Genomic DNA, 16,111 nt, shown 5'->3' with positions numbered 1-16,111 from the left:
CGAGTGAGGCGTCTATCGTGACAACCCAATCCTCGGAACTGATGATGGCGGGGATGGTGAGCATCCTGAACTTCTCTCTCCTCAGAGATTGGTTCTGGAACTGCAGATCCAAAATCGGACGCAACCCATCCGTCCTTCTTGGGAACTATGAAGTACCGGCTGTTGAACCCGGACTCCCTGACTGGCGGGAAAATAAGCTCTCTGGCCCCGTTTCCAGCAGAGAACGAACTTCTTGTCCCAACACCTGGCTCTGCCCCACGTGCACCGCAGTCCAGACCACCCCGTTGAACTTCTGCGGGGGGTGGACCCGGAACTGCAGCCTGTAGCCATCCACTACGGTGCGCAGGACCCCCGGGGAAATGTTTGCAAGGCTCCGCCATGCTTCTACAAAATCCGCTAAGGGAACCAACCCCTCGGGGCTGGTGGCTGGTGTTATGTGTAGGTCCCCGGTGGCACCCTGAAGCGGAGAACCGCTAGTGAAACTCACCGGCGACCCACGGTGTGTGAGCCCGATCGTTTTCCAGCTGCAACCCCTCGAGGCGGGCAGACTGGTGAGAGCTCACTGGCGGCTAGCGTGTCCCGAACCCCAAGACGGCGGGAAGCCTGTTGCCTGAGCCGCCACGAGGGATGGGGACCTCGGTCAGTCTCTCTCGGGGGGGGGTGGTGGTGGTGGGCCCCCCTACTCGAAACTTCAGGACCTCTTCCCCGAGCCCGCCGAGACTGAATGATGGTCCTCAGGCCCGTCTTCTCGAGGGGCTGTGGGCAAGAGTGTCTGGCTCCGGCGGTAGGAGCTAGCCGAGGGCTGAGCTCGTCTCTCTTCAGCCATCACCGTCCTGGACCCAGACCGGCGGGGGAGATATTGCTCAAACACCTTTTCCTGCCTTTGGCATGCTGAAACCTGCTGACGACAGCATCCACTGCCTCACCAAACAGGCCAGTAGGAGAGAGGGGCACATCCAGGAGAAAAGCCTTCTCCTTCCCCTGGATGCCCGTGAGGTTGAGCCACAGATGGCGTTCCGTAGCCACTGGAACGGGCCGTCTCCTCGGTAACACGGAGTGTTAAGTCCGTAGCTCTACGGAGCTCAGTCAGGTCCTCCTCAGAGGGACCTCCCCCTAGGTCACAGTCTTTGAGAAGATCGGCCTGGTACGCCTGTAAGGTGGCCATGGTGTGCAGGCTTGCACCAGCTCGACCCGCTGCCATGTACGCCTTGCCCACCAAAGCGGATGTTGTCCGACACGGCTTGGTGGGGAGCGCCGGCGTCTGAAGGAATGAAGCGAGGGTGGGAGAAAGATAGCTCGCGAGTGCTTCCTCCACCTGAGGCATCGTTCCAACGCCGTGCTGCTTAGTTTCTGTCACGCTGCTGTAGTCCAGCAGAGGGGACGCAGTCGGCCGTGCAGAGCAGCTCTCTTTTTTTTGTATTTTTTTCCTCGGTCTGTTCCATGATTTACACAATGAGTTGTGTAAATCAGGAAAGAATGGCGAGGATCGACGCGGGGGTGGCGCTCGGGCTGCAGAAAGCTCATTGAGGTTACTGCCGGCCCGCGGCTCCTGCCCCGCCCCTCATAGCTGGGCACGGACTGATGACGTCGGCCTCCCGGAAGTCATCCTCCATGATACTAAGCACGTCTAGCTCCTCAGAATCAGACTGTGCAAGCCTCTCTAAACTCATACCTCGGGCGGGAGAAGCCGAGAAACGGGCTCCGAACGGGGAAGAGAGGAGGCGGAGTCAGCAGACGAGGACTGGAAAAAGGCCTCAGCCGTCCCGACGCCCTTGGAGATATTACGCTGCGATCCCCATGACCGTAGCTGCAACGCCTCAGCAACCGCAGGCCTGAGCCACGGGGAGAGCGCATCCGACCGTCTTCTGAAAGAGAGCCGCACGAGACCTCAGCACCCTCAGGGACTGGGCCTCGCCATGGCCGCAGGCAGCCCCCTCGAGAGCTGCCTGGGTGTGCGACATCCCCAGACAGGAACACACATCTCATGAGTCTCCCCAGCCACTATGTAGCGTGGGCATGGAAAAACACATTGTCGGAACTGATTACCAGACATGGTACTCTACTGCTTCGTCAGGATTTCCAGGTAAGACAACAACTTTCTCGATAGTGGAGCTTCTGAAGTGCCTGCTGAAGGCTAATGTGTCCTGTGTGCCGGCGTGCTTATATACCCCTCCGGTTACGCCGTCACACGCTACCGTTCTAGCAACACCAATAGGATTGGAGTAGTTTCATTCATAGTTCAGCCCTGCCACGCCCAGAGGCGTTCCCATAGTGTCGTCACCGACGCAATTCGAGTTCCCTCGAAGGGGAACCTCGAGTACAACCAGGCTCTAGGTGTTTGCTTTACCGTCACTGCTTGAGAAAATAATAAAGTATTAACTTAGTAGTGAGAGTTTGGGTTTCAGCATATTATGATAATAATATGCTCTGGTTTTAATACTGTGTAAGAGAAAAGCAATACATATGAGCATACAGTATGTATAAGAGAAAGAACTAAATCAAAATGCCCTGAGGGAAATGAATACGGGACACTTATTTTAATTTTTTGACTTTGAAAAACAATTTCATGTGTTAAGAACATGTTAAATTGTTGCATTTTAGTCAACTGTGGTGTCTATAATACAGTTGTATTTATGTATTGGGTATAGAGAAGGACAAATGTTAAGATAATGTCTTTATGCTCATTTGTCACATAGTCACTGCAAATGAAAAACGTTTTGTAACACTTTATCCAGAGATCTGAAAGGCTTATGAAATAGTACTCTTGCTCAAATCATGCGGTAATCAAAAAGTAAACTGTATATTATTCATCATCGTCATAAAAGCAACCATTTTCATAGAGTTCATGGCAAATTTCACAGAAATATGTTTGCATTTTTGCAGGTTTTGCAGGAACTCCTGGTTATCTGTCCCCGGAGGTGTTAAGAAAGGACCCGTATGGCAAGCCAGTGGACATATGGGCATGTGGTCAGTTAGTCTTTTCTGTCTTTTTGTATGTGTATATGTTGCTGCATTCATATACTCATCAGGAAAATTATGCATCTGAAACTACATTTGCATGGTTTTGTATAAGTTTTATATGCAGTATATTTATTTAGTGTGTGTATTTTGTGTGTGTCAGGTGTAATCCTGTACATCTTGCTGGTGGGCTACCCTCCCTTTTGGGATGAGGACCAACACAAACTGTACCAACAAATCAAGGCTGGTGCTTATGATGTGAGTAATTCTCTTTTGTGTTCTTGTAGTTACCTTCCTCTACATCTGTACATTTGAGCTGCATGTGTGTTGCTTGTGTGCAATTCTCCTGGATACACTTAAAATAACCATGATATGTATTGTAATTGTAGTTCTGGAAGCACAAGCTGAGCTCTGTACCTCCACTACACACAGCATTTACATATTATGAGGTTATGAAGTTGATATGGCAAAAGTGTTAGCAAACAGTTGCTTATTTACACATCTAGCAGACACAGAGCAATATTAGCATTAATGTGGAGTCGAATGTGTGTGGCGAAGGTAAGTGTGATACTATCCTTTGGTAAATACCAACTGTTGAGGAAAATATATTAATATTATAAATATATTAGTTATTAAATGCTCCACTATGTTCACCAGCTAGTGCCTAGTCACTTTGTCTATCTGACATTTGGTGCTGATCAGGTAGTTCAGGGCTACAGACTAACTTTTTTCCACTAGCAGTACTGGGGTACTCCCTACTTAAGATTAATAACCAGCTAATAAATGCTGGTTAAAAAATATTGAGGGGGAAGAACCTACCTGAAACCTCAGCAGCTCACATGGTTCAGTATAATATACTTTTCCACCGCACTGAAACTATCAGTACAGCAACGTTTTCATACTCTTACATGCATAGTTACTTGGTTTCTTCTTTGCTGTACTCCTGATCAATGTTGAGTTACCATCAACAAAACTCAACTCTTCATGTTGATTGTTCACATTAGCCTACATGTAAAAAGAAAGCTGCAATTAGGCTCGGCCAGTATCTATTTTTTCATACCTTCCTGACATTTCACCAGAGTATATGATGGTATTTGTGTAAAACAAACAAACAATAAAAAAGCTGCTTGCTACTTGGCTTAGAGTAAATACTTATGGCTCATAGAATAATGGATAGATAGCAAATGAGCACCCTTCTTCAATAGATTCTTGCTGGAGGACCCAATGACATTTGTTACTGCGGAGGATACCGACACATCAGTGGGCTGAACGGTGCTGATGTGCACACAGCTTTGTCCCACAATACTCCCCGAACAGGGGGCAGAGGCATTTTTCTTTTTTGCTAGTCCTGTAACGTTATCCCCATTACTCGCCGTCGCCCTCGAGTAGCTCTTTTTTTTGTGTGCAGTGAGTGTGTGTGGTTGAGGGAGAGAGCAGTGAAGTTTAGCAGTTAATGTACAGTGTTAGGTTACAGTTTGTCAGTGAATAAAGGCTGCAGCTTTTCAAGATCAAAGTAAAGTAAAGTTTTGAGTTTGCATTAACTGGGGAACCGGGGAAATAAGAAATAAAGACTTGGCTCCCTCTGCCACTGAGGTAAATAGTGGCCACTATTTTTACAATTTACAATAGTAATTTGATCCATTATTTATATAACATATTGATTAAGGCGATTTATTTTATAAAGGATTAATGGAGCTATTTTTTGCGTGCTCACCCCAGGATGATTGACTGAGCATGTGTTTTGCACAATTTTAGTTGAAGATGAGAGATGAGAAGTTAAGGATCGTAGAGTCTGTAAGAGAGCTCCATCATTGTTCCTGAAAGTTGAATTCTAATACATAACCTTAGTCATAAATTATTTAATTGGGGAATATAAGCACAGAGCCTCGAGATGAGCCCTACAGGACACCTTCAATTCAAGTCTCATTATATTAACAAACTGTATTCAGTCGTACAAGTAATTTAGAAATTTAGTTTAATTTTTTAATTGCTTGCTACTTTTTATTGCATGATCTTGCTGTAGAAAAAAAAGTGAGCAATAGGCTTATTTATCAGATCTTGTCATAGTCCTCTGGGAGATTGGAATTTATTACCCGTATTAATTTCCGTAATTGGAAGCAACCACATCTAATGGATGCGCATAATATGAGCGTTGATATGAAGTGACTGTGACATGCACATGTAATAATGTGCACTTCTTCATCACTGTCATGCAAATACCTTGAATCTCATATTTTCCCTTATTGTCAGTAAGTGACAGCTGACACTTTAATATTTGAAGTAAATGTCTCTTGACAGCTTGCTATGTTTGCATGCACTTTATGCTACTTGAATGGAGGGATGAAGGTAACAGCTATGGGTGACGGAAGTGAGAGAAACTACACTGACTTTGAAAACTCCACCAGTTACTACTGAAGGGCTCCATGTATTGACTTAGCTAAAAATCACTTTTACTTTTTCATTACAATCAAATATTTTTTTTGTGTGTATGTCATACTGTTGATATGGCCATCTAAAGAGAAATCTTTGCACTGTTCTACATACTATGCATGTTCCAAACTACATAAAATAAAATATAATATATATAATATAGTTTTATAAAATAACAACCACAATAGAGTAACAATAAAGCTACTGTATATATACACAACACATTTCTTTCTTATTGTCACTGTATTGTCCAGATAATCTGACAGATGGACAGATTTACTAAGAAAACAAACATGAACTGTGGTTTCCTCAGAGTTTGCGTTCGCAATCTGCGTGTATTCAGTAACTAAACATCATAAAGTGATGATAAAATATTTTGTATAAGTATTAGTACACTAGGAAGTGAAAGGAGATGAATGGGGTGAAATAAGACACATTTAAAAATGCACATAATATTCACAATGAGGAGAGAGATTTGGAGCGGCAGTTCTAGCAGTTGATAATAATAATTGCAGCCTGTAGTAGTTTTACACTTCATTAGTGGTCACACACACAAAGAACACAGACCAAAACTCCCTGTCCGCAGTAATCAGATAGTGTTCATTCATTAATGAAGTCTTTATTGAATGCACGTTTCTTTTCATGACCACAGCCTCCTTTGTGGCTCGTGTAAATCCGATGTTTTACGCCCGGTCCTCAGAGGTGGAGAATGTTCCAAGCAAAACTGACAGTTGCGTGACCTTACTAAATTCACCGCAATACATAACCAACCCCTGTTAACATGTCTCCTGCTGGTATTTGGTCATACCTTCTCTAAATGCATATGCAATGATTACACAGAGGTACCTTTTGGAAACACTCTCACAAATGACAAGCAGACTGTGACTCTAGCCTGCTAGAGTAGGTTTTTGACAGTTTATCAATACAGCACGTGTTTGGGGTAGAATGTCACATCTGTACCTGGAAAAACTGGCACTAAATCCTTAATACCGTGAATCTGGCTGGTCCATATAAGTACATATGTGTGCATATGTATGTGTGTTAAACCAGTTGTTCCATGATAGCATGTTAAATGACAGCATATACAGTGATAGATATTCCTAACATTTCTTCCTCTTTATCTCCCTCTTTCAGTTTCCTTCTCCCGAGTGGGACACTGTGACTCCCGAGGCCAAGAATCTGATCAATCAGATGTTAACAATTAACCCTGCCAAAAGGATCACTGCCGACCAGGCCCTCAAGCATCCCTGGGTCTGCGTAAGTCACACTCTTCGTCTTTTAAAGTACTGGTGTGGATGATCATGCCATCGTCCAATAAATTATCTCACTGGATTTTACTATCTACCTCATTAAGCAGTTATACATTGACTCAATTTGGGAATACTTTGGCAGGACACCATGACCAGGAGCTCTATCACACACACATACTCCCGGAGTTACATTGTAAAATATGTGAAGCGTTTCATTTTTGGCACTGCTTTTCATAACAACAAGTAGTCCAGTGTTAAAATCATGTATTGTTAAACAGAGACCTGCAATAGGACTACATGTAAGAACTTTAGACAACACTATACATTTTACCGTGACCACAGAAAATATGTGGTTCTGATTGTCTGGCAAAAAAGACGTTTAACAGGATATACATAGTTCCAGTCAGTAATTTGACCAGTGAACTAAACACATGCACAAGAAATATAGAATTGTTGGAGAAGCTGCTGGTACTGGAAATACTTTTCCTCACTCTTAATTTCAATTTCAAAATGTTCTATTAATTATATCCTTATTGTTGCACTATATAGAAAAACGAGTATATCCTGGGTAATAAAATTATCATATAGGTTGATTTTATGGCCATCAGTTTTAATTGTTCAAACTGTTTTGTTTCTCATAAATAATTGTTTGCCGTCAGTTTGGCTCTAAATACTGCAATACCAATGAGCCTCAGACCATGAGAAGAAACCATGCGAATTCAAAATGGTTCATTGTTGTAGCTGTAAACAGAACATGGTGCAGTAGTTGTCGAATTCATCCAAAATTTGTGATTAAATGTTTCCTACCGAAATACACCTGGGGAGTCATAGTTAACTTCTCACCATACTTTTTTTATGCTCATAGGCTTGTACCTTTTGACTTTTTTTCAAAGACCCAGATATTTTCTGAAGCAGCTGTTAATCTTTGCACTGATGATTCATGCCTTTCCGAGCTGAAGACGTGCTCAATCTGTGAGTCATGTAACTCTATTACACTGCCCGGATCCAAAGCAGCTACATTTGCTACTTGCTAACAATGAAGTTAGAAGTGCTAAACTGACAATAAACACACTTGACGATTATTTAAAGTAGGTGGTCATGGCACAGTAATATGCTACTGGGAGTTGTCCTAATAATGGACTTAGCTGAAGAAACGGGATGCAAAGTTTGTGTTCTTTGCCTCCACCTTGTGCATTATCGTCATTTATTAGGACTCCTTGTCATTTTCTGTTGTAGTGAACACAGTGCCTTCCCACAGTACAATGACATTGTGTTACAGTGAAGTTAGATTTATGTATAATGTTGTTTTACATACAGCAACGCTCTACTGTGGCCTCCATGATGCACCGTCAAGAGACTGTAGAGTGTCTGCGCAAGTTCAACGCCAGGAGGAAACTTAAAGTGAGTGTGCACACAGTCTCACACACATACATATATTTGATACAAATCTGTATAACATTGATTTTTGTCTCTCTCTAGGGAGCTATCCTCACAACGATGCTGGTGTCCAGGAACTTTTCAGGTGAGCTTTGGCAGTGATACTAATTATACATCAAGAGACAACTGTTTGATTTGGTCCATAGAATTTAAACAGGGCCCAGGGCTGTATGATGATACATATTTGAATGAAGCCATACAAGGAAAGCACCTGGATGTAGAGAAACTGAGCTGTTTTGTGACAAAAAAAAACATTTTGTTTTATTGTTATATCTAATAATAAAGAGATTTCAATACACTTCATAGGTAATCACTTTTTCCTGATCTGATATCTCAAAGAGGCCAAATGATACGAATCGCTGTTGTTCTGCTACTTTGCTACTTTTCTTTGGCCTGAATCTAGTTCCCTTAACCGCACATTTTTATTCCCGTTCACATTTGCTTGTCAGCTCTGTGTCTGCAGTATTGATTTCTCACTTCAAGGGTTTGTCTTGGATTTCCTCCTCAAAGCAGTTTGATCACTAAAACATAGTGCACTTAAGAGCACCCAATTTGCGGGCTAGATGATGGCCTAGCAAGCTAATGCATTAATACAATTTGCCCTGTGTTTATATGCTTTCATGTAAGTAAAGCAGCTCATGTGGATTACAGCCAACTTTAACTGGTCAAGATCAGTCTAGACTGAAAAAAGCAGACGAGCCAGACCTCTGATTTGATTTATACATTATACTTAGGCATGTTTATCAAGTTAATATGCACAGAAACAAGATTAGTAATTGTCGGGGAACAGGTATTTTGGTGCTGAGAAGATTTCCTGTTTGCTCCTTCACTTCCTTATAAAAAGGAGTTTGGTATCAGAGAAAATCTTGTCTTTACTGTTAAAATGTCAAATGGTGAGCAGCTCAATCGGTGGCGCAGGATCAGTAAGGCAAGGCAAGTTTATTTGTATAGCACATTACAACAACAAGGTAATTCAAAGTGCTTTGCACAAAACATAAAAGCAACAGGGAAATATAAAAAAGTGAAATAGAAAACAAAAACAGGCAGGTCTCCCACCTTTGCTTATTATACTCCTTTGATTGTAAGCCCGCTTGATCCCAACACTTTCTGGAAACCTGTCGTTCTTGTGTAACACACTAAAGTTTATTAAACATTAAGAAATCCAGAAAATTAAAGACTTTAGCGAGGCTCTTGTCCCACCTGTGCCTCCACATTGAATCCCTCTCTGTCCAATAGTGGGACGGCAGCATACCAGCCCTGCCGCTACCACCAGCACAGCCGCAATGGCACAGGAAGGTACGTCTGCTTGAGGGGGCGTTGGAGTCGTGCACTGCCAACTTTGTACTCAGGCTATTGGCATGTGGCCTGGGCTGCTTGAACCCCTCCACCTGCTGCCATGGTCGTCATTGCACTGGGGCATCTTACACACACAAACACACGAACATTTAAATGGAAACCACAAACGAAGCTCAGCTCTTGACCTTTCAGTGCTGCTGCATGTTTTGACACTCTAATGAACAGAGCTCCTCTCCTAGACTGGCTATTTAATTTCCTGTGTCAAACACAACAGCCATTTAACTGATACCCCACATGACCCTCTGACCTTCGTTCAACTACCGCAGCTGCCACCCAGAAAAGCTCTGTTTACACATCTCTGCATTACTACTGGTGCACGCTGCATATATTTTCCTCTGCAGCACAACCATTTAACCTTTTATATCACAAATATAAATAGACACGGCAGCATTCAACATCCGTGACACTCCCTGTTTTGCCTCCTTTGAATTGGTTTGTATCCACAGTACTCAGCGGATGCCCAATCGATGCCTGCCTGTGCTCGCTGCAACCTTCCCTCCGCATGGCTCTGGCACTAACAGCCAGCCAAGCATGTGTATGAGTGCACAGTACAGTACAGTACAGTATGCCAACCTGCATGGGAAGCTGGTTAAACACAATGCACAGTGTCTTTTGTTATTTTCCTTTGTCTCCTCTCTCCTGTCTGCTCTGTTGTTTTTGTGTGAACAGACAAAACCACAAAAAACCTAAAGGCATCAGTATGCTTCAAACAAACTGTGTATAGGATTGTCAAACAGCGTCTGAAACAAAACTCCAGCACACTTGTGGCACAAAAAAACTAAACATTATTATGAGACCAGTGTGTGCATCAGGGTCATCGTCATACAACACATTACAAAGATGATGTTAATAACATTAATATGAGGGCTCAATGGGGTATTCACTCACAGTTAGATTTCTAAACTGGTACAGAGGTCAGGGGTATGCCTAATGATAGATATGGGTGATGCCATTTCTGGTTATAATTTGGATTAAGTGGAAGGCTTCACCCAAAGTTGGCCTCTTTAGTGTTTTACACTGTGCTATCTATAATAATATAATCTATAATTAGTGTAAAAAGCTAATAAATAAAGTAAAAGAGAACCAGCATTAAGATACATTATAAAAACAAACAAAGGACTATTTACTCTACAGTAAAATATAATTAAATAAGAAGCACAAATAAACCTTTTGAGATAAAAAAAAAACAAAAAAAACCAAAACATTCCTCAAAAATCATTCTCTCTCTGTTATTCAGAGAAAATTGATATTACCACCAATTTTTTATGGCTGTGCTTATTGACTTGTATACCTATACAGTTTCATTTAATTTAAGTTTTTTGCAACAGGACTAGTTACATAATTCCTAATGATGGAGCTCCAATGTTCTTTGGTATGCTCCTATAGAGAACTGGATGTCTCACCTCTGTATAATGGCAGATTAAACAGGTTCAACACTTACAGTTGCCTTGAAGAGGTTTATGCTTATAGCCCTTTTTAAAGCAACACAGATGCCCACTTCCTTACTTTGTATGATTCATCGCATCTCATCCCTCCCAATGACAGCAGGCTTTTAGCCGTCGTACAGACTAGTTTCTATTAGGGCTGTCGCAGTAAAGTAATTTCCACCACGGTATTATGTTGGGGGTCAACAGCGCGGTATGCGGTATTATCGCTGGCCTTAAAACCCACCTTTTTAGGAGAGCTTTTGATTGAACTCTTGCCATTTTCCCTTTGCCTTAGGCTATTGATTCTGCTTGTATTTGTCATGCTCTCTATGTATTTTTATTTTTAGCACTTTGGGATTTGCTTAAATATAAAGTGCATTACAAATTAAATTTATTATTATTCATCATGTGAGCCATATAGCTGAGTAAGAGTGTCTGTGTCTGTCACCCTACTGCGCAGCAAGCCGCTAACAACAGTTTCATGGTCTGATTAAGCTATCTGCTGCGTGCTAGTCAACAACATTGGCAAGCAAACACCTTTTTGTAGTTTGACCGCGTCTTTTTCACACGTAACTATATCATTACCTTCAGGGCATGTCAAGTCAATTTACATAACGCAGCAACACACACACATGCACGCGTACAGAATGGCTGTCCACAACTAACCACTGCACTGTAGTAACGTTATAACTGCATTTCCACAGAAAGCAACATGAAAAACAGCTGCAGGCATCGGGCACACTACACTCCTTAGTTCGTGAGCTTCAAATGAGGCTTACTGTCCACAGTTTCTCTGGACTATCCTTCAGGATCACAACGTTAGTCCAACATCGCCGAGCTTGCTAGCCACATTAGCCGCGCAATATGCTAATGCCAAGTTAGCTAACCTTTAAAATAAACAGTAAAACAACACAAAACACGGCAACACTTACAGCTTCAGAGTTTGAAGTCTGGTCATGTACAGCCCATGGCGATCCATCCTTGAACCGTTACAGAGCTCATTATGGGTACAGTATGAACAATAGTGCAGTATTTCAATTTTGTGGTTATCGCGACAGCCCTCGTTTCTATGAAGCATACTGAACCCTTTTACAGGAGACTATCACATGACAGGGCGAGCTGCTTGCTTAAAGGCCGTTCACACATCAACAAGTGGATGCCGATATGTTATTAATAAAGGAATTGTCTTTATGCTTGAATCCGTTAAATTTCTTCTCTGACTAAGATTGTTAAAAGTGAAGAATTTGGTTTTGAGATGATGTCTCGCACTTAAAGGTTTCGTTTTAGTGTCTAAAATGTTAGGAATGCCCTCTGACGCACTTTTTAAGATACAGACTTTGAAGTGGATGCTGCATGCCAGACATGTTGATAAGCCACTGTCACCGCATGAACCCACCACCTCAGTGAAAATGATGAAAGAATGTCTTTTAACATACAGTAAAAGCCTATCAGGCGTTTTTGCCTGCAGTTGTCATCTTAAGCTTTCATTTCAGAGATGCAGATATTAAATACATTACTGTTTTCTTCATGCCTTCTTCATTGCCCTCCTTCCTACTTTATAAATGGAAGGTAAGGGAGGATCATTGGAACATGACTAACACAAATATGAGTGTTTATACAGTGTGTGTGTATATGTGTTTATTTTTTTATTTATATTATTTATTTGTTTGTGTGTGCATGCATTTTTATTCAGTTTCTTGTTAAATGTAGTTGGTGTCATTTCTATGCAAGTCTAGTCATAAATGTGATCAGGATTTCAAATGCATGCACATGATATGTCAGTTTCACTTAACATGAACTGGTGAGAATACAGTAGGTGGTGTTTGACCTGCAGGGGGACTCAACTGTGGTAAAAGTCAAAAGTTTGGATTTTTTCTATTGTTATTTCAACACTAGTGGTATATTTTTAGCTGTACTTAAATAAATTAAATTGATTTCAGCGTGAAATAAACAACAGGCTGTTTTGGATAGAAGCACCTCGTAGGTTCATTCATTCATTCATTAGTTAATAGTCATTCATCCATCCATATTTGCTCCCTGTAGGCGTTCAGGAATAAGGAGGTTTTATTACTGATCAAACACTGAACCAGAATTTATCACTCATTAGTAGTACTGCTTAACTGTGTTGTGTACTTTATGGTGCTCAAATTTATTTTAGTGTTTAAATTGTTTTTGTTGTACATGCTTTTAATGTCTTATTGTTTTAACTGCTCCCACAGTGGTGATAGAACTTGCATGAAAGAACTTTAAAAAAGAAAAAGGTTAATTTATTTGTAGCTCCACAACAAGGGGAAATTTAATATTTGATCAAATGAAACATGAAGCTGGGAAGTAAAATAAATGGTTCAAAATCCATACTTCTAAAATTGCAGTGGAAAATGGACAAAGATAAAAGAAACTCAAAAGATATCAACCAAAGCTCAAAGATAAATGTCTTCATATTTGCGCTACTGAGCAGTAGTGCTTCTAAATGCCCAAATGTCCTCTTACTGTTGATGTTTACAAATCTGCACATATCAAATCTGCTATATTTTGCCAGGAAAAGAAAAAATAATACATAAAGTTATGCATGATAAACAGAAGTGCTCACGGTCAGTAAATATTACGAGATACTAAATCAAAAATATTAGGTGGACTTACTCAAAGTTTACTCTACTCTATCCTCCTATCACATATTTGTATTATTAAGCTGAACATGTGACTCAGTACTTTTTTTTTATCATGTCTAATTTGTTGTCCCTTTTCTTTTCTTGGAGGAAATTGACTTCCATACAAAATATCAACAATGTCCTGGAAGGACATTGTTGAAGTTAAAAGCCCCCAAAGCAGTTATTTTAATTTACATAATACAAATACTTCCAGAATTTAATTTAAGTTTGCTATTTCTCTATGATCAACAATTATTGATTCGATAAATAGAACTGAAATTTGATATTATCAAAGTTCAAAATATGAATGTAAAGTCAGGTTCACCAGGCCTGATAAACCTTTTTTTTCATTGGACCATCTTATGCTTTAGTGCTGACTGAGTGATCTCAACCACAGTTCTTTTTTTTTTGAACAATTACATCTCAGACTGTGTCTTTACCATCTTTTCTCTCTTTCTTTCAGCATGCAAAACCTTACTAAACAAAAAGTCGGACGGCGTGAAGGTAAGTTCTCTAACTCATGAGGATTTTATTGACTTTACTGTTTTTGTCTTACTTACTGTTCCTGTCTTCTGTTTATTTCCTCTCCCTGTCTCCTTTTTGGTCTGACATCCTAACTATTCTCTATTAACATGTATCTTTGATATTGTGAGCATATGAAAAGCATTATGTTCTTTTAGTTGGATTACCTTTCTGCTCTGGTGCTCCTTTGTTAGTTTATTTAAGGTCTATTAAATGTGATTTAAACATTGTTTCTCAGGGGAAATGATTGATCTTAAAACTAAAGTAGCTGGTTGATAATTTTTATGAGTTAGCAGTTAAAGGTATGGCACAGGTAATACAAATATCAGATTCAAGTGAAAGTAAGGGACATAATAAAGACCAATAGGCTGTTAAAATGCTTTTTTACCACCAGGTTTTTCTTTGATTCACAGCGATTCAAGCGACCATCATGTCTTGGTGCTCATTTTGTTTTGAACGACAGTCAGCGTCAATGCATACAGTGAAGCGCCATGATCAACAAGGGCCAAAACACAACTCCCATTACATACAGTAACAATAACTAAACCTCCTCCCCAAAAACAATCCCAAAACATTATACAAATAAACTGCACAACCAATGATTTATATCTTTCAGTTCTCCTTTAAATAATTAACTCAATATGTTGTTTTTGCAGTTGATTGTTTTTGTCTTTTAAAGCCCTCTTAGTATCCCTTTGTCTCATCTTTGTTCCTGTGTAAGCTTGTGAAGCTATTTTGTTTTTCTCTCTTTCTGGGATCAATCTGGCAGATTCACTTTTTTAGTATTTTTGATTAGTTTCCTGTTTCCCGATGACCCCTTATTTTTTCCTCCTCCTTTCCATTGCTGTCTGTCAGAAAAGGAAGTCCAGCTCGAGTGTTTGTTTGATGGTGAGATCAGCTCTGTCGTTTTCGTTCATTTTTCATTCTTCGTCTTTCCAAGTCTTTTTCCCCTCCGGTCTTCCCCTCCCTCCTCTCTGTTTCATGTGTTTGTTGTTTTTTTCTTCTGGGCAGTGATGCTTGAAGCGTCGTCCATGACATTTACCGTCTTGTCCGATATCTGTTGGATGTCGCAACTCCATTCAACATCCCTGCATTCCCTTTTGCTAGAAGTTCCACCAAAACCATTTCAACTCCTGACAAACAACACACACACACACACACACACACACACACACACTTGCCCCCTTCAAGTTATCCAATGTCTGAAGCATCTGCGGATAAGATCAGGCATTTTGGCTTATCAACATCCATGACCTTCACAGAAGAGAGGGGCATTTTAATCGCTGTAAAAATTAATATAACATAATTTTCCCTTTTTCAATAATTGCGCATTTATTGTACCCTCATTATGTTTCATTTGAGTTGACCCCCCCCCCCCCCCCCCCCTCCTGTAAATAAAATGGCTGTCTTGGTCACCTGCAGAAAATCACCATTGTACTACAGACAGTTCAGGTCTGATGGATTGAGCATATCACATTGCATATCAGAGGTGGTGTATACAACATATCTAATTGAAATTTTAAAACAGTATTTTTTCAGGAATATAGGCTATTGATCTTTTTGATTAAGTTGCACTTCTACCATCTAATGCATTTTTAAATTGATACTGCTTGTAAAGCTTCCGATATACCCTAACCCTATACCTGGGTGATTAAACGTGAATCCACTAGAGGGCAGATCAGGACCGGACGCATAGTTAAAAGCAAGTATATCGGGGGCCTTACTCGCTACAAATGTAGGCCTGCGTATAAACATCAGGGTTGGGTATCTGATACAATTCAATTTCAGTACTGATACCAAAAGGACACGTTTTTTAGATACCTTACTTTGAGAATATAAGCATGTTTTTGTTTTCTTCAAAACCCCTTTTTTTAAATTAACAAAAGAAGCCAAACCTCTCAAATGTTAAATGTTGAACACAAGCAGCCATACATGATTTAAATCAGAAACTATGCGCTATGGACACACAGTTGGTACTAAGCGAGTGTTGAGGTTTGATACCCGGCCCTAATAAACATTTTCAGTTATAAATAACATGCTGCTCTGAACATTTCAATTCTGGTAAACACTCTTTTTGAAGCTG

General features: G+C 40.8%; 1 protein-coding gene across 13 annotated transcripts in view; it reads left to right on the top strand.

Annotated features, from left to right (window-relative positions):
• The window catches only part of LOC123984419 (calcium/calmodulin-dependent protein kinase type II subunit gamma), a 91,674-nt gene that overhangs the window by 56,901 nt on the left and 18,662 nt on the right, over nucleotides 1–16,111 (top strand). For 9 of the 13 annotated variants that reach the window (XM_046071308.1, XM_046071302.1, XM_046071307.1 and 6 more), the window contains exons 8-14: nucleotides 2,884–2,967; nucleotides 3,122–3,216; nucleotides 6,523–6,645; nucleotides 7,956–8,039; nucleotides 8,118–8,160; nucleotides 9,312–9,371; nucleotides 13,970–14,010. In XM_046071308.1, coding sequence (XP_045927264.1) covers nucleotides 2,884–2,967; nucleotides 3,122–3,216; nucleotides 6,523–6,645; nucleotides 7,956–8,039; nucleotides 8,118–8,160; nucleotides 9,312–9,371; nucleotides 13,970–14,010 — 530 coding nt within the window. The remainder of the gene's footprint in view (nucleotides 1–2,883; nucleotides 2,968–3,121; nucleotides 3,217–6,522; nucleotides 6,646–7,955; nucleotides 8,040–8,117; nucleotides 8,161–9,311; nucleotides 9,372–13,969; nucleotides 14,011–16,111) is intronic. The other 4 variants (XM_046071309.1, XM_046071305.1, XM_046071306.1 and 1 more) reach the window with 1 other exon arrangement.

Source organism: Micropterus dolomieu, linkage group LG15 (assembly GCF_021292245.1).
Source record: "Micropterus dolomieu isolate WLL.071019.BEF.003 ecotype Adirondacks linkage group LG15, ASM2129224v1, whole genome shotgun sequence".
In the NCBI taxonomy this organism is placed as follows: domain Eukaryota; kingdom Metazoa; phylum Chordata; class Actinopteri; order Centrarchiformes; family Centrarchidae; genus Micropterus; species Micropterus dolomieu.
This window is presented reverse-complemented; position numbering and strand designations above follow the sequence as displayed.